Source organism: Ovis canadensis, chromosome 2, assembly GCF_042477335.2.
Source record: "Ovis canadensis isolate MfBH-ARS-UI-01 breed Bighorn chromosome 2, ARS-UI_OviCan_v2, whole genome shotgun sequence".
NCBI lineage: Eukaryota > Metazoa > Chordata > Mammalia > Artiodactyla > Bovidae > Ovis > Ovis canadensis.
In genome coordinates this window covers 86150143-86174074 of record NC_091246.1, presented here as the reverse complement: position 1 = coordinate 86174074, position 23932 = coordinate 86150143, and the positions used below count along the sequence as shown (strand labels likewise).

General features: G+C 36.7%; 1 protein-coding gene and 1 pseudogene across 2 annotated transcripts in view; both read right to left on the bottom strand.

Moving 5' to 3' along the window:
* The window catches only part of CNTLN (centlein), a 361476-nt gene that overhangs the window by 229371 nt on the left and 108173 nt on the right, over window positions 1–23932 (bottom strand). For both annotated transcript variants that reach the window (XM_069576629.1, XM_069576630.1), the window contains exons 4-5: window positions 22348–22482; window positions 21558–21737 (exon numbers count right to left, since the gene is read on the bottom strand). In XM_069576629.1, coding sequence (XP_069432730.1) covers window positions 21558–21737; window positions 22348–22482 — 315 coding nt within the window. The remainder of the gene's footprint in view (window positions 1–21557; window positions 21738–22347; window positions 22483–23932) is intronic.
* LOC138432662 (annexin A1 pseudogene) lies at window positions 16464–19145 on the bottom strand (annotated as a pseudogene).

Below are 23932 nucleotides of genomic sequence, written 5' to 3'. Positions count from 1 at the left end.
ACTCCATTTCCTATTTGGAACCAGTCTCTTGACCCATGTCCAGTTCTAACTGTTGCTTCCTGACCTGCATACAGATTTCTCAAGAGGCAGGTCAGGTGGTCTTGTATGATCATCTCTTTCAGAATTTTCCACAGTTTATTGTGATCCACACAGCCAAAGGCTTTGGCATAGTCAATAAAGCAGAAATAGATGTATTTCTGGAACTCTCTTGCTTTTTTCATGATCCAGCAGATGTTGGCAATTTGATCTCTGGTTCCTCTGCCTTTTCTAAAACCAGCTTGAAACTCTGGAAGTTCATGGTTCACGTATTGCTGAAGCCTGGCTTGGAGAATTTTGAGTATTACTTTACTAGCATGTGAGATGAGTGCAATTGTGTGGTAGTCTGAGCATTCTTTGGCATTGCCTTTCTTTGGGATTGGAATGAAAACTGACTTTTTCCAGTCCTGTGGCCACTGCTGAGTTTTCCAAATTTGCTGCCATATTGAGTGCAGCACTTTCACAGCATCATCTTTCAGGATTTGAAATAGCTCTACTGGAATTCCATCACCTCCACTAGCTTTGTTCGTAATGATGCTTTCTAAGGCCCACTTGACTTCACAATCCAGGATGTCTGGCTCAAGGTGAATGATCACACCATCAGGATTATCTGGGTCATGAAGATCTTTTTTGTATAGCTCTTCTGTGTATTCTTGCCACCTCTTCTTAATATATTCTGCTTCTGTTAGGTCCATACCATTTCTGTCCTTTATCGAGCGCATCTTTGCATGAAATGTTCCCTTGGTATCTCTAATTTTCTTGAAGAGATCTCTAGTCTTTTCAATTCTGTTGTTTTCCTCTATTTCTTTGCATTGATACATTAGCCATCTTAAATCCAAGAATCTTAAAACAGTATAATTCATATAGTGGCAGTAGCCAGTGTTCCCGGTAGGTGTTCTTTTCTGGTTTGGGAAAGAGCAGAAATAAACTCTCCTAGCAAATTATTGTATGTGTCTGTTATAATTGGTCTAGTGGTGACCAGAAGGAAAGATGCAAAGGGATTATCTCTGACCAGACTCTGAACACAGACTGGAAATGTGGAGTTCAGTTCAGTTCAGTCACTCAGTTGTGTTTGACTCTTTGCAACCACATGGACTGCAGCATGCCAGGCTCCCCTATCCACCACCATCTCCTAGAGCTTGCCCAAACTCATATCCATCGAGTTGGTGATGCCATCCAACCATCTCATCATGGCTCAAATGCCTTTGCACAGGGCAAGAGATGACTGGTTACAATATACAATTGGATGCCTAAGTCACAGGACTAAATGTTTTGGGAAATTCTTTGAGAGATTAAGACATTCAAAAATACCCTTTCACATGGGAGAGTTTATAAGTCCACACATATCTTCAGTGAAAGATGCATATTCACAAAATCCAGAGGCACTTCATTTGGGATAACCTCTGAGCTCACTGCAAATCTGGATAAGTATTAAAGGAATGTTCTATTAGAGAGCCAATCTACAAGGACTGGGAAAGGAACTTGTTTTGAATCTCTGTGTGTGATTTTTTTTTCGTTTTTTTCATTTTAGCTGTTGGCAGTCAAGGTGAAATTCGGTCACAAGAGTAGGAGACAAAAGCTAAAGGACAAAGACTTCACTGACTGAATACAGTAAAGAATAAACACTTTACAAAAGTAAACTGAAGCACTAAACAAAATACTACCATAGCCTTCAGCATTTAAAGCAGGGGTAGGATCTGATTTCCAGCGTTATCATATATTTGTTATCACAAATGCCCAACTATCAACAACAAGAAAATGTTGCAAAGCATACAAAGAAACAGGACAATATGGCATATTCAAAGAAACATAAAAATTAACAGAAACAATTCCTGAGGAACTCAGATATCAGATCTACAAGGCAAAACTTTAAAACTATCTCAAGCATACTTAAAGAAGAATATGTAAAAGAATTGAGGAAACCAGAAAAACAATGTATTAATATAAGCCAAACAAATATCAATAAAGAGCCTGAGGTTATAAACATGAATCAAATTCTAGAGGTAAAAATTAAAATAACCGAAATGAGTAATTCACCAGAGGGGTCAACCGATGTGAGGAAACTAAAAGAACTAGTGAATTTATTGAATCTGAGAAGCAGAAAGATGAATGAAGAAAATTGAATAGAGCCTAAGAGAACAGTGGGACACTATTAACAGACAAAAATGTACATTATGGGAGTCTCAAAGAAACAAGAGACAGAAGAGGGCGGGGCAGAAACAACCATGAAGAAATAAGGGCCAAAAACTTCTCAATTCTGATAAAATACATGTATCTGTAAAGCCAAAGGCCACAACAGACTCCAAGTAAGATCAACAGAAAGTGACCCACACTAAGATACACTACAATTAAACTTTGTAAAATCAGTCAAAAACAAAAAGAGAATCATGAAAGTAATATAGGAGAGTGTCTAGTCACAAGGGCTCATTAATGAGAGTAACACCTTATTTCTCATCAAAAATCATGGAAGTCAGAAGGCAATGACATATATTTAAATGATATATTTAAAGTTTTGAAAGAAAAAATGTCAATGTTGAATTCTATACCCAGGAAAAGTGTCCTTTAAAATCAGAGCATAATTAAGACATTCACAGATAAACAGAAGCTGAGGGAGTTCATTAAGAACTCTAATAAGAAATGCTAATGGAAATACCTCAGATAGAATGTAAAATGGTAACTCAAAACCATCTGAAAATATAAGGGCTCCAATAAAGGTAAATACATGGGCAAATATAAAATACAGTATTGTTGTATAGTTGGTTTTAACTCTAATTTTTATTCTGTATATAACTTCAGAGCCAAAAATGAAAAGTTATAAATCTACATTGCAGAGCACACATTTTATAAAGATGTATCTGGTGACAAAAATAACTTGAAACAGAGTGAAAAAGCAACAAAGCAGGAGAGTTTTCTATGTTACTGAAGATAAGTTAGTATCAATTCAAATTATATTGTTATAAATTTAGGATGATAAATATAATATTGATGATTACCACAAAAAAAATCAAAAGAACATATACCCAAAAATGAGAAGGGAATAAAAATGTGCCAATACAAAAAAATCAACTAAACACAAAGGAAGGCAGTAATACAGAAAATGAGGGGGAAAAAATCTAGAAGACATACAGCAAACAGGCAATAAAGTGGCAGAAGTTAATCTTTATTTACTAGTAACTACTTTAAGTGCACACAGATTAAATTCTATCAACAGGCAGAAGTAGAATAAAGAAAATATTATACAACCATATGTTTTTAGAACAGACTATCAGATCCAAAGACACAAAAAAAGGAAAATGGAAGAATGAGAAAAAGTATTTCATGAAAATAATAACCAAAACAGAACTAGGATGAATGTAAGAATACTGGACAAAAAAGACTAAGTCAAAAACAGTTATAAAAGGCCAAAGAGGGCATTATATATTAATCAATGAGTCAAGTCAATTCATCAAGATGTAACCACTATAAACATACATGCACCAAAACCAAAGCCCTAAATTATACAAAGGACACAACTGAAAGAATAAAGAGTTTTATATTAATAGTTGGGTAACTCAACAGTCCACTTTAAATAATGGTAGAACATCTAGATAGCTGAGCATTAAGGATAAAAAGACCCTTAAAACACTATGAACCAAGTATATTTAACAGATGTATATGGTTCACTCTACCCCCAAACAGCAGAATACACATTTTTCTTAATTACAAATGGGACATTCAACATATCAGACCATATGTCAAGTCATAAAACATCTCTCAATAAATTTGAAAACATTAAAATTATACAAAGCATCTTCTCTGAGCACAGTAGATAGAGCTAAAACTCAATTAACAGAAGGAAAACTGAAAAATTCAAAACACATGGAAATTAAACAATACACTCTTGAAGACACAATCGATCAAAGGAGAAACCACAGGAAAATCCAAAAATATCCAGATACAAATGCAAACAAAAACATAACATGCCAAAACTCACAGGATGTAACAAAGGTCAGAAGGAAACTTAAAGCTGTAAATGCCTATACTAAAAAAGGTTACCTATCTAAAACCAACAATGCAACTTTATAGCTTAGGGAAACAGAAAAGTATAGCAGAGTGATCCAAAAGGAGAAGGAAGGAATGAAATAATCAAGATTATTGTTGAAATACTTTTCAAGGCATACAATATATTCAACTAACTCTAAAGCTCTTTCGAAGACAGCAACAGAATTAGGAGAAAGAATGTAAGTGACTTGTAAAGACAGTACTACTAACCATACAGAAATTTAAACGATGACTAGAGAATACTATAAACAATCGTCCAACAAATTAGATAACCAAGATGAAAAGTACACATTCTGAAACATACAAAATACCTAAACTGACTCAAGAATAAATAGAAAATCTCAACCCATGATAAGTGAACTTAATCAGCTATTAAAATCTCCCAACATAGAAAATTCCCAGACCAGATGGTTTCACTGGTGAATTCTACCAAACATTTTAAAAGATTTCATACTAATTCTGATCAAATTATTCCAAAAATGTAAGCGAGGGAACACTTCTGAACTCATTCTTTAAGGCTATCATTTTCACTTAAGGTCAAATAAAAATATTACACTTACGTCAGATAAAAATAAAGATACCCCAGCAGCATAAGGTTGGTCTAACATACAAAAAACAAGGTAATATGCCACACCAATAAAATGAAAGACAAATACCACCTAACCATTTCAATAGATACATAAAAGGCATTTATTTGCCTAACCCAACACAGTTTTATGATTTAAAAAAATTCAACACACTAGGAAAAGAAGGGAATTTTCTTAACTGATAAGGTATATCAACAACAAGCTCATTGCTAATACCACACCTACGAGCAAATCCTTTCCTCCTGAGATCAGGAAGAAGATATAGATTTCCACTCTCTCTTTTTTTCCATTTAACTTCATACTAGAGATTCTAGCTAGGGTGACAGGCAATAAAAGGAAATAAAAGAAATACAAATTAGAAAGGAAGAATATGAGTTCTACTTACAGATGACATGATCTTACACACAGAAAATCCTATAGAAACAATCTGTTTAGGTAGTTTGCAAGATATAAGACTAATATACAAAAATTAATTGCATACATAACAGTAGGAATGAACTGTAGAAAAAGGAAATTAAGAAACAATTCCATTTAGAATAACAGAAAAAATAATTAAATATTTTAAAATGTATGTACCCAAAGAAGTGCAAAGTTATAATCTGAAAACTATCACACATTACTGAAAGAAATTAAAGTAGGTTCTAAATAAATGAAACATCTATTTATGAATTGGAGTTACAATACTGTTAAGATGGTAACACTCACCACATTGATCTGATTCAACAGAATGTCTATCAAAACAATATCAGCTTGCTTTTATTTCAGAAGAAATGGAAAAGCTGATTCTAAAACTCATATAGAAATGTAAATGATAGAGAAAAGCTAACCTTGAAAAAGAAGACTAAATATTGAGGACACACAAATCCTAATTGCAAAATTTATTACAAATCTACAATAATCAATATAGTGTGATATAGGCATAACAAATGCATAGATCAAAGAAACAGAACTGAGATCCAGAAATAAACCTTTATATTTACAGTCAATTGATTTTCAATAAATATGCTAGGATAAATTCAGTGTTATTTCCTTTTATTGCCTTTTTTTATCAAATGGAACTGGGACAATGGAATAACACATGCAAAAGAATGTAAGTGGATTCCTATCAAACATCATATTTAAAAATTAACTCAAAATGGATTAAAGAACTAAATGTAAGAAATAAAACTCTTAGAAAAAAACATAAGGATCATTTTCATGATCTTGGATCAAGCAATGGTTTCTCAGATGCACATCTGAGATGCATCTGAGAATGCCCAAAAGCATGGACAACAAAAGAAAAAGTAGATAAATTAAATATAAAAGTTTTACACTTTGTGTTCAAATAATACCATTAAGGATGTAAGAAACAACTCAGAGAACTAAAAAAAATAGTTTGAAATTATATAAATAAAAAGAGACTTGTATCTAGAATATGCACAAAAGAAATTACACATTTCTTCAGAGATATGCAAATGGCCAATAACATAAAAAGTTGACCAAAATTATTCACCTTCAGGGAAATGAAAATAAAAATCACAATGAGGCCATTCACATCCACAAAGATGGTTAAAAATCAAAAAGACAATAGTAAGTGTTGCCAAAGTGAAGTGAAGTCGCTCAGTCGTGTCCAACTCTGCGACTCCATGAACTGTAACCTATCAGCCTCCTCCGTCCATGAGATTTTCCAGGCAAGAGTGCTGGAGTGGATTGCCATTTCCTTCTCCAGGGGATCTTCCCGACCCAGGAATCGAACCCGGGTCTCCTGCACTGCAGGCAGACACTTTACCATCTAAGCCACCAGGGAAGCCCCAAGTGTTGCCAAGGACAAAGAGAAATCAGAACCCTCAGACAGTGCTGTTCAGAATATAAAATAATACAGCTGCTTTTGAAAACTGTCTGACCATTCCTCAGAAGCTTAAAAACAGAATTATCACTTGACCTTGTATGTATACCTCACTCCTTGGAATATACCTATGAGAAATAAAAATATATGTATATACAAAATCTTGAACACACATGTTTATAGTACAAATCTCCATCTAATTCACATAAATAGAATATAGATTATCTATATAATAGAGTATATTCAACTATAAAAATAATAAAGTACTGATACATACAACAACATGGATAAACTCTATGAAAGCATTATTCTAAGTGGAGGAAGTCAGTCACAAAAGATCTTATTCATTAAAATTCATTTCATTAATATGAAATGTTTAAAACAGATAAATCTATACAGTGAGAAAGCCCATAGGTGGTGATCTTGGGCTGCAAAGCTAAAGATAAATGAGGAATGATTATTAAAATTTATAGGGCTTCTTCTGGAATTGATGAAAATGTTCTAAAAGTAATTTTGGTAATAGTTGTAAAACCCTGCAAAAACTAAAAAGTATTGGCCTGTACACTATAAATGGATTAAATGTATGGTATGAGAATTATACCAAAAGAAAAAAAAGACAGCTTTCCTCCTGACACTGTAATTGTATAAATAGAAAATATACACAGTTTTAGAACTAATAAGACGTTTGGGAAAAATTGTTGAAAAGAAGTTCAAGATAATTCAGTAACACTGCTAATGTCTGTAAATGATTAATTAAAATATAATTTAAATGTTTTTTGTATAAAACAATATTTTTACAATAATATGAATAGCTAGTAATAAACATAATAAAAGTAAAGTGAAAGTGAAATCATGTCCGACTCTTTGCGACCCCATTGATTGTAGCTTACCAGGCTCCTCAGTCCATGGAATTTTCCAGGCAAGAGTACTGGAGTGGGTTGCCATTTCCTTCTCCAGGGTATCTTCTTAACCCAGGGATCAAACCCGGGTCTCCCACATGGCAGGCAGACACTTTACCATCTGAGCCATCATTTTAAGAAAATTATAAAACCTTATTCCAAATTCTTAAATAGTAGATCACAATTATTCCCAAATCAATTCATAAAGTAGATAATGTTCCAATATGCCTTCTAATAGAATTTTTCAGTAAAACTAATAAAATGATCCTTAAATATTACTAGAGAAGAGGTACATTAGAGTTCATACTTACAAAAAGAATAAATAAGTAGGTCACACTAGCAAATAATGAGTAAAATTATGAAACTATAATACCTGAACACATGAAAATAATAGGAAGTCCAGAAATAAATCCATATACACATGGCAGCTTAAAGATGTGAGAGAAACTGCATCACAAATCAATAAACTACTAAATATATGGTGTGGAAAACCATATTCCAATATGAATTCTAAAGATGTCAGGGTATGGGAAACGTAAGACTATAGGACTACTAGAACAAAAACATTAGAAAAAAAATTAACAAAAATGACCATAGAAATTTACATATTTTGAATGTCTAATTTACATTATTCAAGATTCATGGGACAGAAGGTATTTGCAATATATATGTAAAACAAAGCACTGCTATCTAGAATAAAGAACGCTTACAAATTAATAAGAAAATGCAAACACTCTAATAGAAAAAAAGACTAAAAATCACAGTAGATAACAAAATGGACTATCTGAAAGGCAAAAAAAGGGAATGAAAATCATCATCAAAAATTCATTTAGGAGACGGTCCTAAGACAGCGGAGGAATAGGATGGGGAGACCACTTTATTCCCCACAAATTCATCAAAAGAACATTTGAACACTGAGTAAATTCTGCAAAACAACTGAATGCTGGCAGAGGACATAAGGCACCCAGAAAAGCAGCCCATTGTCTTCGAAAGGAGGTAGGAAAAATATAAAAGATAAAAAGAGAGGCAAAAGAGGTAGGGACGGATCTCAGTCCCATGAGTTCAGTGCAGTTCAATTCAGTAGCTCAGTCGTATCCACTCTTTGCAACCCCATCAACTGCAGCACCCCAGGCCTCCCTGTCCATCACCAACTATAGGAGTTCACTCAAACTCACATCCATCGACTCAGTGATGCCATCCAGCCATCTCATCCTCTGCCGTCCTCTTCTCCTCCTGCCCCTAACCCCTCCCAGCATCAGAGTCTTTTCCAATGAGTCAACTCTTTGCATGAGGTGGCCAAAGTACTGGAGTTTCAGCTTTACCATCAGTCCTTCCAATGAAAACCCAGGACTGATCTCCTTTATAATGGACTGGTTGGATCTCCTTGCAGTCCAGGGGACTCTCAAGAGTCTTCTCCAACACCACAGTTCAAAAGCATCAATTCTTTGGTGCTCAGCTTTCTTAACAGTCCAGCTCTCACATCCATGCATGACTACTGGAAAAACCATAGCCTTCACTAGATGGACCTTTGTTGGCAAAGCAATGTCTCTGCTTTTGAATATGCTGTCTAGGTTGGTCATAACTTTCCTTCCAAGGAGTAAGCGTCTTTTAATTTCATGGCTGCAATCACCAGAAAAATAAAGTCTGACACTGCTTCCACTGTTTCCCCATCTATTTCCCATGAAGTGACGGGACCAGATGCCATGATCTTCGTTTTCTGAATGTTGACCTTTAGGCCAACTTTTTCACTCTCCTCTTTCACTTTCATCAAGAGGCTTTTTAGCTCCTCTTCCCTTTCTGCCATAAGGGTGGTGTCATCTGCATATCTGAGGTTATTGAGATTTCTCCTGGCAATCTTGATTCCAGCTTGTGCTTCTTCCAGCCCAGCTTTTCACATGATGTACTCTGCATGTAAGTTAAATAAGCAGGGTGACAATATACAGCCTCGACGTACTCCTTTTCCTATTTGGAACCAGTCTGTTGTTCCAGGTCCAGTTCTAACTGTTGCTTCCTGTCCTGCATATAGGTTTCTCAAGAGGCAGGTCAGGTGGTCTGGTATTTCCATTTCTTGAAGAATTTTCCAGTTTATTGTAATCCACACAGTCAAAGGCTTTGGCATAGTCAATAAAGCAGAAATAGATGTTTTTCTGGAACTCTCTTACTTTTTCCATGATCGAGTGGATGTTGGCAATTTGATCTCTGGTTCCTCTGCCTTTTCTAAAACTAGCTTGAACATCTGGAAGTTCACGGTTCACGTATTGCTGAAGCCTGTCTTGGAGAATTTTAAGCATTATTTTACTAGTGTGTGAGAGGAGTGCAATTGTCCCTTCCATCCCGGGAAGGGAATCTTAAAAAAGAGAGAAGTTTCCAAACACCAGGAAATACTCTCACTGGCAAGTCTGTGGCGAGCCTTGGAACCACAAAGTAATGGCAAAGTAATGTTTCTGCTTTTCAATATGCTATCTAGGACTTTCCTTATGAGGGCAACATAACCAGCAGGAAAAATAAATAAATAATTAAACCCCACAGGTTACATGCTCAAAGGTAATTCCCTCAGTGGAGAAGCAGTGCAGACGCATGCATCCTCCACTAGCAAGCCGGGGCTGAGCAGGGAGGCGCGGGCTGCATTGCTTAGAGTAAGGACCAGGACTGAATGCCCTGAGGACAAGCTGAGGGAACTAACTTGGGAGAGCAAACCAGACTGTGGGATAGCTACCACACAAAAAGCCCTAACCTAAGACACCACCAGGCCTGCTCAGAGAACAAAGGACCAAGCAGAGCTAGCCGGCTGCAGACCGGCCCATCCCCTCCCGGTGACAGGCAGGCAAGGACAACCAGAGCCAGAAGGGGGCAATCGCAGCCCCAGAGAGGCATTATCTACCAAGTTGCAAGCAGGCTTCATTGCTAACCAAGATTTCTTGGGATTCTGGACAGTGAACATCCACCTGAGAAGGTGCGCCAGTTGTACAATCAGAAAACCTAGTGGCAGGGACGGGGGAGGCGATAAGTCACAGCGACCGCACTTGTCAAACACCTGGTCATCTGAGCTGCTCAGACCTGGGAAGGGCACAAAACACAGGCCCAACAGAGTCTGCGCCTTTGAGGAGTACCCGAGTACCTGAACCTGAGTGACTTAGACCTGGAAGCTGCATACAACCCAGGGCCGGCCACAGACTGTTCCCAGCAAAGCAACCTACAGCCCAAGCAGTGCAGACAGGGAGAGCACACACGCCGTGAGCGAGGTCAAACCCAGTGTGGCCAAGAAACTGCAAGCACATGCCAGTGTTATTTGTTTGCAGCGTCCCTCCCTCCCCACAGCAGGACTGAACAAGTGAGCCTAAAAAAGTTCCACCACCGCCCTCTTGTGTCAGGGCAGAAATTAGACACTGAAGAGACCAGCAAACAGAAGAAGCTAAAACAGAGGAAACCTCCTTGGAAGTGACAGGAGCAATAGATTAAAACCCTGTAGTTAGTACCGACTACATAGGGAGGGGCCTACAGATCTCGAGAAATATAAGCCGCATCAAGGAACTATCTGAAAATGAACTGACCCCACATTGCCCACAATAACACCAGAGAAAGTCCTAGATATATTTTTACTATTTTTTCTATCATTCTTTAATTTTTTTTAATTTTTTTCTATTTTTAAGTTCTCTATTACTCCTTTAATTTTCATTTTTATAACCTACTATCACTTTCCAAAAAAAAGAGACCCTATTTTTTAAAGCAAACTTCATATATATATATATATATATATATATATATGTATATTATAATTTTTGTGACCTTGTTTTTTTTTTCTTTCATATTGTATTTTTGAAAATCCAACCTCTACTCTAGATTTTTAATCTTTGCTTTTTGGTATTTGTTATCAATTTTGTACCTTTAAGAACCCAATCTTCAGTACCCATTTTTACTTGGGAGTGAGATTACTGGCTTTACTGCTCTCTCCTCTTTTGGACTCTCCTTTTTCTCGACCAGGTCGCCTCTATTTCCTACCTGCCCCTTCTCTTCTCTACCCAACTCTGTGAATCTCTTTATGTGTTCCGGATGGTGGAGAACACTTAGAGAACTGATTACTGGCTGGATCTGTCTCTCTCCTTTTGATTCCCCCCTTTATCTCCTGGCCACCTCTGTCTCCTTCCTCCCTCTTCTCTTCTCTGTGTAACTCCGTGAACATCTCTGAGCAGTCCAGACTGTGGAGCGCACATAAGGAAGTGAAAACTGGCTAGCTTGCTCTCTCCTTTTTTGATTCCACCTCATCTTATGCTGGTCACCTGTATCTCCCTCCTCCCTCTTCTCTTCTCCATGTAACTCTGTGAACCTCTCTGGGTATCCCTCACTATGGAGAAACTTTTCATGTTTAACCTAGATGTTTTATCAATGGTGCTGTATAGATGGAGAAGTCTTGAGGCTACTGTAAAAATAAGACTGAAAACCAGAAGCAGGAGGCTTAAGTCTAAATCCTGAGAACACCAGAGAATTCCTGACTCCAGGTAACATTAATCGACAGGAGCTCATCAAACGCCTCCATACCCACACTGAAACCAAGCACCACCCAAGGGCCAACAAGTTCCAGAGCAAGACATATCACGCAAATTCTCCAGCAACACAGGAACATAGCCCTGAGCTTCAATATACAGGCTTCCCAAAGTCACTCCAAACCCAGTGACATCTCATAACTCATTACTGGACACTTCATTGCACTCCGGAGAGAAGAAATCCAGCTCCAACCACCAAAACACCAACACAAGCTTCCCTAACCAGGAAACCTTGACAAGCCACCTGTAGAACCCCATTCACAGTGAAGAAACTTCACAATAAAGAGAACTCCAGAAAGGCCACCCCAAACACAGCAATATAAACAAGATGAAAAGACAGAGGAATACCCAGCAGGTAAAGGAACAGGATAAATGCCCACCAAACCAAACAAAAGAGGAAGAGATAGGGAATCAACCTGATAAAGAATTCCAAATAATGATAGTGAAAATGATCCAAAATCTTGAAAACAAAATGGAATCACACATAAACAGCCTGGAGACAAGGATTGAGAAGATGCAAGAAAGGTTTAACAAGGACCTAGAAGAAATAAAAAAGAGTCAATATATAATGAATAATGCAATAAATGACATCAAAAACACTCCAGAGGGAAGAAATAGTAGAATAATGGAGGCAGAAGATAGGATTAGTCAAGTAGAAGACAGAATAGTAGAAATAAATGAATCAGAGAGGAAAAAAGAAAAATGAATTAAAAGAAATGAGGACAATCTCAGAGACCTCTGGGACAATGTTAAACGCCCCAACATTCAAATCATAGCAGTCCCAGAAGAAGAAGACAGAAAGAAAGACCATGAGAAAATACTTGAGGAGATAATAGTTGAAAACTTCCCTAAAATGGGGAAGGAAATAATCACTCAAGTCCATGAAACCCAGAGAGTCCCAAACAGAATAAACCCAACATGAAACACCCCAAGACACATATTAATCAAATTAACAAAGAGCAAAACAAAGAACAAATATTAAAAGCAGCAAAGGAAAGACAACAAATACACACAAGGGGATTCCCATAAGGATAACAGCTGATCTTTCAATAGCAATGCTTCAGGCTGGGAGGGAATGGCAGGACATACTTAAAGTGATGAAAGAAAATAACCTACAGCCCAGATTACTGTACCCAGCAAGGATCTCATTCAAATATGAAGGGGAAATCAAAAGCTTCACAGACAAGCAAAAGCTGACAGAATTCAGCACCACCAAACCAGCTCTCCAACAAATGCTAAAGGATATTCTCTAGACAGGAAACACAAAAAGGGCATATAAATTCAAACCAAAAACAATAAAGTAAATGGCAATGGGATCATACTTATCAATAATTACCTTAAACGTAAATGGATTGAATGCCCCAACCAAAAGACAAAGACTGGCTGCATGGATACAAAAACAAGACCCCTATATATGTTGTCTACAAGAGACTCACCTCAAAGTAAAGGACACATACAGACTGAAAGTGAAGGGCTGGAAAAAGATATTCCACGCAAATAGAGACCAAAGGAAAGCAAGAGTACCAATACTCATATCAGATAAAATAGACTTTTTAAAAAAAAGGCTGTGAAAAGAGACAAAGAAGGACACTACATAATAATCAAAGGACCAATCCAAGAAGATACAACAATTACACATATATATGCACCCAACATAGGAGCACCACAATATGTAAGACAAATGCTAACAAGTATGAAAGGGGAAATTAACAATAACACAATAATAGTGGGAGACTTTAATACCCCACTCACACCTATGGATAGATCAACTAAACAGAAAATCAACAAGGAAACACAAACTTTAAATGATACCATCAACGAGTTAGACCTAATTGATATCTATAGGACATTTCACCCCAAAACAATGGATTTGACCTTTTTCTCAAGTGCACATGGAACCTTCTCCAGGATAGATCACATCCTGGGCCATGGATAAATTCTAGTCTTGGTAAATTCAAAAAAACTGAAATCACTCCAAGTATCTTTTCTGACCATAATGCAGTAAGATTAGATCTCAATTACAGGAGAAAAACTATTAAAAATTCCAACATATGGAGGCTGAACAACATGCTGCTGAATAACCAAAAAATCACAGAAGAAATCAAAAAAGAAATCAAAATATGCATAGAAACAAATGAAAATGAAAACACAACAACCCAAAACCTCTTGGACACTGTAAAAGCAGTGCTAAGGGGAAGGTTCATAGCAATACAGGCATACCTCAAGAATAAAGAAAAAGTCACATAAATAACCTAACTCAACACCTAAAAAAACTAGAAAAGGAAGAAATTAAGAACCCCAGGGTTAGTAGAAGGAAAGAAAACTTAAAAAATTACGGCAGAAATAAATGCAAAAGAAACAAAAGAGACCATAGCAAAAATTAACAAAGCCAAAAGCGATTTCTTTGAGAGGATAAATAAAATTGACAAACCATTAGCCAGACTCATCAAGAAACAAAGGGAGAAAAATCAAATAAACAAAATTAGAAATGAAAATGGAGAGATCACAACAGACAACACAGAAATACAAAGGATCATAAGAGACTACTATCAGCAATTATATAACAATAAAATGGACAACGTGGAAGAAATGGACAAATTCTTAGAAAAGTACAACTTTCCAAAACTGAACCAGGAGGAAATAGAAAATCTTAACAGACCCATCACAAGCACGGAATTGAAATTGTAATCAGAAATCTTCCAGCAAACAAAAGCCCAGGTCCAGATGGCTTCACAGCTGAATTCTACCAAAAATTTAGAGAAGGGCTAACACCTATTATACTCAAACTCTTCCAGAAAATTGCAGAGGAAGGTAAACTTCAAAACTCATTCTATGAGAGCACCATCACCCTAATACCAAAACCTGACAAAGATGTCACAAAAAAAGAAAACAACAGGCCAATATCACTGATGAACATAGATGCAAAAATCCTTAATAAAATTCTAGCAATCAGAATCCAACAACATTAAAAAGATCATACACCATGACCAAGTGGGCTTTATCCCAGGGATGCAAGGATTCTTCAATATCTGCAAATCAATCAATGTAATTCACCACATTAACAAATTGAAAAATAAAAGCCATATGATTATCTCAATAGATGCAGAGAAACCTTTGAAAAAATTCAACATCCATTTATGATTAAAAAAATCTCCAGAAAGCAGGAATAGAAGGAATATGTCTCAACATAATAAAAGCTATATATGACAAACCCACAGCAAACATTATCCTCAATGGTGAAAATTGAAAGCATTTCCCCTAAAGTCAGGAACAAGACAAGGGTGCCCACTTTCACCACTACTATTCAACATAGTTTTGGAAGTTTTGGCCACAGCAATCAGAGCAGAAAAAGAAATAAAAGGAATCCAGATTGGAAAAGAAGAAGTAAAATTCTCACTGTTTGCAGATGACATGATTCTATACATAGAAAACACTAAAGACTCCACCAGAAAAGTACTAGAGTTAATCAATGAATATAGTAAAGTTGCAGGATATAAAATTAACACACAGAAATCCCTTGCATTCTTATACACTATTAATGTAAAAATAGAAAGAGAAATTAAGGAAATAATTCCATTCACCATTGCAATGAAAAGAATAAAATACTTAGGAATATATCTACCTAAAGAAACTAAAGACCTATATATAGAAAACTATAAAACACTGGTGAAAGAAATCAAAGAGGACACTAATAGATGGAGAAATAGACTGTGTTCATGGATTGGAAGAATCAATATAGGGAAAATGAGCATACTACCCAAAGCAATCTATAGATTCAATGCAATCCCTATCAAGCTACCAGCGGTATTTTTCACAGAGCTAGAACAAATAATTTCACAATTTGTATGGAAATACAAAAAACCTCGAATAGTGAAAGCAATCTTGAGAAAGAAGAATGGAACTGGAGGAATCAACCTGCCTGACTTCAGGCTCTACTACAAAGCCAGAGTTATCAAGACAGTATGGTACTAGCACAAAGACAGAAATATAGATCAATGGAACAAAATAGAAAGCCCAGAGATAAATCCACGCACCTATGGACACCTTATCTTTGACAAAGAGGCAAGAACATACAATGGAGAAAAGGCAATTTCTTTAACAAGTGGTGCTGGGAAAACTGCTTAACCACTTGTAAAAGAATGAAACTAGAATACTTTCTAACACCATACACAAAAATAAACTCAAAATGGATTAAAGATCTAAACATAAGACCAGAAACTATAAAAACTCCTAGAGGAGAACATAGGCAAAACACTCTCCAACATAAATCACAGCAGGATTCTCTATGACCCACCTCCCAGAATACTGGAAATAAAGGCAAAATTAAACAAATGGAACCTAATTAAAAATAAAAACTTCTGCACAACAAGAATACACAGAAGAACTGTACAAAAAATATCTTCACGACCCAGATAATCATGATGATGTGATCACTAATCTAGAGCCAGACATCCTGGAATGTGAAGTCAAGTGGGCCTTGGAAAATATCACTACGAACAAAGCTAGTGGAGGTGATGGAATTCCAGTGGAGCTGTTTCTTTTTTTTTTTTTTTTGTCCTGTAAAATCATTTTATTTTCTGCAAGGTAAACATTTTTCTTAGGCATTGTTACCAGAACAACCTCTTTGTAGGGTTTTATAGTTTGGAATAACTATGTATTTTTTAAAAAATTGTATTTATTTTGTAGAGTTGTAATACAAAAAAAATGATTTATAGGCTATATTTTTCAGGAAGAAGTTACTAGACTATATTCCCATTGAAGAAACTTTCCTATTTAAACCTATGATATGGAATGAAAAGATGATTAAAAAGTCTTCTAATCAAAAAGCTTGAGATCATCAAAGGAATGTTTAGTTTCCTTCACAGAGAGCCACCAGGATTTTTTCATAATCTCCTTTGGTTTCATCCAGGATGGCTTGACAGAGAGAGATGCCATACAACTTCTGATAGCATGCTTTGATGTCATTCATGTCGATTTCAGAGCGGGAAACCATAATCCTGATCAGTGTCTTATGACGAGTTCCAACACCCTTCATAGCCTGATGGAGCTTCTCAGCAAAGAACATTGGCTTGCTTGTAGCACACTTCACAATAACTGTGAGGCATTTCTCGATGTCACCTTTCAACTCCAGGTCCAGAACTTTGTTCATGTCATGCTTACTATACTTGGAATATTTCTGAAATACTCTGCGAAGATGGGGATAGCTCCTGGTGGTAAGAATGGTAGTGAACACATTCACATCTTTCCCTTTTCTTCTTTCTCCTGCTTCATATAAGGCCCTGGCATCTGAATCAGCCAAGTCGTCATTTACAGCAAGCTCCTCAGATAGGTCACCCTTAGCAAGAGAAAGCAAAGCCTTCTCATAGTCTCCAGATGTGTCTGAGGCAATGTCTTTAGCCAGATCTCTCTTCAGTTCTTCTCTACAGACTCTGTTAATTTCTCTGATTTCTCTGGTAGTTCTTGATGCCAGAATTTCATTCAGAGTGTCTTCATCAGTCCCAAGGCCCTTCATGGCAGCACGGAGCTCTTCGGCATCAAACTGGGCTGGAGTTTTCAATAGAGCCAAAACAACTTCCTCAAGGTGACCGAGGAGGGCTTTCTTCAGAACTTCATCCAGGGGCTTTCCTTTCTCCTGCAGATAGGCTGCTTTGATCTGCTGACGCTGTGCATTGTTTCTCTTAGTCAGAATTTCAATGATGGTTGCTTCATCCACACCTTTAACTGTGACTGCTTTATGCAAGGCCTCAACATCCGAGGATGGATTGAAGGTAGGATAGGGGCTCACTGCTGACCCAGGACCACCTTTGGATCCTTTCACAGTTTTAATGTATTCCTGTTCTTCATTTTCAATAAACCAGGCCTGCTTGAGGAATTCAGATACCATTGCCATTTTTGAAGGATCTTTTTGTTTTTTTTTTTCACCTCCGTACAAAGAACTAAAGAGAGATTCTCTTCTGAACGGTTTGTGGTCTGGAGCTGTTTCAAATCCTGAAAGATGATGCTGTGAAAGTACTACACTCAGTATGCCAGCAAATTAGGAAAACTCAGCAGTGGCCACAGGACTGGAAAAGGTCAGTTTTCATTCTAATCCCAAAGAAAGGCAATGCCAAAGAATGCTCAAACTACTGCACAATTGCACTCATCTCACGTGTTAGTAAAGTAATGCTCAAAATTCTCCAAGCCAGGCTTCAGCAATATGTGAACCGTGAACTTCCTGATGTTCAAGCTGGTTTTAGAAAAGGCAGAGGAACCAGACATCAAATTGCCAACATCCACTCAATCATCGAAAAAGCAAGAGAGTTCCAGAAAAACATCTATTTCTGCTTTATTGACTATGCCAAAGCCTTTGACTGTGTGGATCACGATAAACTGTGGAAAATTCTGAAAGAGATGGGAATACCAGACCACCTGACCTGCCTCCTGAGAAACCTATATGCAGGTCAGGAATCAACAGTTAGACCTGGACATGGAACAACAGACTGGTTCCAAATAGGAAAAGGAGTACATCAAGGCTGTATATTGTCACCCTGCTCATTTAACTTCTATGCAGAGTACATCATGAGAAACGCTGGACTGGAAGAAACACAAGCTGGAATCAAGATTGCCAGGAGAAATATCAATCACCTCAGATATGCAGATGATACCACCCTTATGGCAGAAAGTGAAGGGGAACTAAAAAGCCTCTTGATGAAAGTGAAAGAGGAGAGGGAAAAAGTTGGCTTAAAGCTCAACATTCAAAAAATGAAGATCATGGCATCCGGTCCCATCACTTCATGGGAAATAGATGGAGAAACAGTGGAAACAGTGTCAGACTTTATTTTTTGGGCTGCAAAATCACTGCAGATAGTGATTGCATTCATGAAATTAAAAGACACTTTATCCTTGGAAGAAAATTTATGACCAACCTAGATAGTATATTCAAAAGCAGAGACATTACTTTGCTGACGAAGGTCCATCTACTCAAGGCTATGGTGTTTCCTGTGGTCATGTATGGTTGTGAGTTGGACTGTGAAGGAGGCTGAGCACTGAAGAATTGATGCTTTTGAACTGTGGTGTTGGAGAAGACTCTTGAGAGTCCCTTGGACTGCAAGGAGATCCAACCAGTCCATTCTGAAGGAGATCAGCCCTGGGACTTCTTTGGAAGGAATGATGCTAAAGCTGAAACTCCAGTACTTTGGCCACCTCATGAGAAGAGTTGACTCAGTGGAAAAGACTCTGATGCTGGGAGGGATTGGGGGCAGGAGGAGAAGGGGACGACAGAGGATGAGATGGCTGGATGGCATCACTGACTCGATGGGCGTGAGTCTGAGTGAACTCCGGGAGTTGGTGATGGACAGGGAGGCCTGGCGTGCTGCGATTCATGGGTTCCAAAGAGTCGGACACACCTGAGCGACTGAACTAAACTGAACTGAACAACAAAGGAAACTATAAGCAAAGTGAAAAGACAGCCATTGGAATGGGAGAAAATAATAGCCAATGAAGCAACTGAGAAACAACTAATCTCAAAAATATACAAGCAACTGCTGCAGCTCAATTCCAGAAAATAGAAGACCCAATCAAAAAATGGGCCAAAGAACTAAACGGACATTTCTCCAAAGAAGACGTACAGATGGCTAACACATGAAAAGATGCTGAACATCACTCATTATTAGAGAAATGCAAATCATAATCATAATGGGGTACCATTTCACACCAGTCAGAATGGCTGCAATCCAAAAGTCTACAATCTATAAATGCTGGAGAGGATGTGGGGAAAAGGGAACCCTCTTACACTGTTGGTGGGAATAGAGAACAGTGTGGAGATTCTTTAAAAAACTGGAAATAGAACTGCCATATGACCCAGCAATCCCACTGCTGGGCATACACACCGTGGAAACCAGAATTGAAAGAGACACATGTACCCCAACGTTCATCGCAGCACTGTTTATAATAGCCAGGACTTGGAAGCAACCTAGATGTCCATCAGCAGACGAATGGAATAGAAAGCTGTGGTACATATACACAATGGAGTGTTACTCAGCCATTAAAAAGAATACATTTGAATCAGTTCTAATGAGGTAGATTAGAACTAATTATTAGTTACAGAGTGAAGTAAGCCAGAAAGAAAAACACCAATACAGTATACTAACGCATATATATGGAATTTAGAAAGACGGTAACAATAACCATGTATGTGAGACAGCAAAAGAGACACAGATGTATAGAACAGTCTTTTGGACTCTGTTGGAGAGGGTGAGGGTGGGATGATCTGGGAGAATGACACTGAAACATGTATAATATCATATGTGAAACGAATCGCCAGTCCAGGTTCAATGTATGCGACAGGATGCTCAGTGCTGGCACACTGGGACAACCCAAAGGGATGGTATGGGGAAGGAGGAGGGAGGGGGGTTCAGGATGGGGAACACGTGTATACCTGTGCTGGATTCATGCTGATATATGACAAAACCAATACAATATTTTAAAGTAATTAGCCTCTAATTAAAATAAATTTATATTAAAAATAAATAAATAATAAATCAATTGGTTTGGAGAATTGAAAAAAAAACTCATGTAGCTATGAATTAAGACAAGGAAGTGCCGTGAAACCTTATCACATAAACTGCTTAAAAGTTGCAGGGAAGAATAAACTGATACAAAATTAGTTCAAGAAAATTCAGTAACATTGCTAACATTGCTAATTTAATTGCCAGAATTCAATTCTCTCAAAAACTCAAATCATTCCCTGACTGTACACTAATAGATTTAACGAATGTATTTCCTTAAAGTAATCTGCAATGAATAGATTCACACACTCAGAAAGACTTATCTTTCCTTTTCTAACTTAAATAATCAGGCACCCGAGCATGCGCTCACACAAACCTTTGGACAAACATATGTATTATATTTAAATAGCTATATATATGTATTTACACGTGTGTTATAAATTCTTCTTAAGCATGCATAGACATAGAGGGGCTATCATATTTACTAGAACCAAAATTTTAGGGGTTAGCCTTTCCAACAAAATCTATGGTTAAGAAGAAAACTGAAATTCAATGGGAAAAAATGAACAAAAACATTCTCAAGACCAAGAGAAAGCCACAAAAAATTATTTTGAAAAATATTTATCAGAAAAGATATAAGAAGGTTATGAGGACTGATTGCACCTTTTATCTTCTATATTTTACTACAAATAAGGTCCCCTCAAGCCAAAGAAATACATATAAAACACAAGTATTTTTTAACTGCTTTATGTTTTTTTATGTATTGTTAAAGGACTTGAAAAATACAATCTGAAAACTATATTGCAATGAATTCTAGTTATATCTATAAATTTAAGCCCTAATTTAAAAAAGCCAAAATTCATAATTCTAAATGTGTTTTTTTAAAACACGTTTTATTTCAAAATGCAATAGCCTTTATTTTTTAATGATTACATTTTAGATAAGTATTTGAAGTCAGTTTCCTGCTTTGCAACATCAATTTTTAAAAAGCTATGGGTCTTATGTGAAGGAATATAAATTAATGCTAGTCCCCACTGGTGGATTTGAATATATAACTTGCTATTTAAAGAAAATAACATGTAATAAACTTCCTAAGAAGTTAGATTCAAAATAACAGCATGGATTCCATTCTCATTCCATACCTTTACTTTTGCATCAATGCTAAATTTTTCTTTTCTCCAATGTGCTTCCTGCTTCCTCAGTTTCTCCAGCTCATTTAGCAGCTCAGTGCAGTGGGTACTTAATTTCTCATTTTCCTCCTTCAGATTTTTTATAACCAGCCTGTTTTGCTCTTCCTTATTCTGCACACACTCCTTAGTGTCCTGTAGAATAGTACCACAAGGGCCGATACACACAAAAAAACAAACAAACAAAAAAAGCTGAGAAATAATCTGCAAATACAAACTGTACAATTTTACCCTCCCAGAAGCTTCTTCTATATTTGATGGCCAAGGTCACCTGTATACTTTCATTGGCTTCTTTTCATGCAGGTGGATGGGTCATATTTTTTCACTGGATGACAGCTTTGATGAGTACACATTTGCAAAGAGCCCATTAATTGATCAAGCTGCCTTTGATGCTGTCCCCAGCTATTTTTGAGACCCACACAGACATAGCCTCCCAGACCTGGGTTTTATCAATTAATAATGCCAGTCCCATCAGAATCTAATTACAAGAAGCCACATATTCACACTCCTACTTTCTTAGCTCCATTTCCATCATTAACTATTTATCGGAAAGTTATAAAGCTTAGAGTCTGAGCTTTAAAGTATCTTTCTCAGAGTTTTTTCATGTGAGAAAACTGTATGGTACAGCAGGGCCTAAGGCAATTTTTCCTCCAAGCTTGTCACTTTCTGTGCCACAAAGGCTGACAAAGCTTAAAGTAGGACTTCAAAGAAATAGTAGTACAAAACTATGTACAAGTCAACACACCTTAACTTCTTGACTTTTATCTTTAAATTTCTTCTGCAAGTCACTGAATTCCTTCCTTAAGAAAGCATTTTCTTCATCTACTGCAATCTTCCATTTTACAAGGTCATTTATTTCCTGTGCTAGTCCTGATTCTCTCTGGAAAAAAGGCAAAATTACTGATAAATTGGTATTTCTAAGAAAAGATAATTCCATATGAAAAGTTTGAGACTTTGATTGGTAATATTAGAATTAACTAGCTTTCATAATAACATCCATCATCATAATTTCTCATTTCCTGTAACATGCCCAGAAACTGTCATGTAAAATGTGCAAACATGTGCCTAGTTACTAGTTTAAAATGAAGTACACATACAAACTGGACACCAAATATTCAAACTTATACAGAAAGCAACTTTTTGGGTTTAGTTGTGCAACAGGAAAAAAAAAATTTTTTTACAAAATATTCTAATTAAAGAAAAGGCATATGTAGCTAAACTAAGAATTACCTTCTGTCTAAAACATTTTTTTAGAAAAACAGTTGTGAAAGCATGAACAATTTTAAAGAATGAAAAACGGTAAGTCTGTTTTGATACCCAAAATATCCTGCTGTGTAGAAAGATATTCAAAACATTAAAACTGCCATAATTTTTAACCGAATATACTTCTCACCTACCAGAAATATATAAATCTAATTGAAGGATGTATCCATGACTCATTTCTTAGTTTCTCTCCTTTCTAATCTTTACAGCTTTTCCCTCAGAAATCTTACCCACTCTCCCGGCTACTGGTCTCCTCTCTGTCTAAAAGGCTACCCAATCCATAACCTGGCCCTAACTCGCTTTCAACTACCAATCCCACGTTTTCAGTTTTCTATAAAAATACCTCCATTTTAATTATCTACTGCCATCTCAAACCAACATGCTAAAACTGATATCCATGCCCTAATACTGACTCTCTGCCAAACTTATTCAACTTTTGTCACCACTTATTTTTTCAACTAATATTTGAATCTATTCTTCCTAAGTTTCCTTGCACTGTTTAATTTAGGATTTCCATTTTATTTAAATATTATCAAATTCACATTTGATATGTAGTTATATCTTTATTTTATAGAGCAAGAACTAGAATATTTTGATACTTTTTATTAGAGTATAGTTGATTTACAATGTATTCTTAGCTTCTGCTGTACAGTAAAGTGAAGATTAGAGATACCAAGGGAACATTTCATGCACAGATGGGCTCAATAAAGGACAGAAATGGTATGGACCTAACAGAAGCAGAAGATACTAAGAAGAGGTGGCAAGAATACACAGAAGAACTGTACAAAAAAGAACTTCACGACCAAGATAATCATGATGGTGTGATCACTCACCTCGAGCCAGACATCCTGGAATGTGAAGTCAAGTGGGCTTTGGAAAGTATCACTATGAACAAAGCTAGTGGAGGTGATGGAATTCCAGTTGAGCTATTTCAAATCCTGAAAAGATGATGCTGTGAAAGTGCTACACTCAAAATGCCAGCAGATTTGGAAAACTCAGCTGTGGCCACAGGACTGGAAAAGGTCAGTTTTCATTCCAACCCCAAAGAAAGGCAATGCCAAAGAATG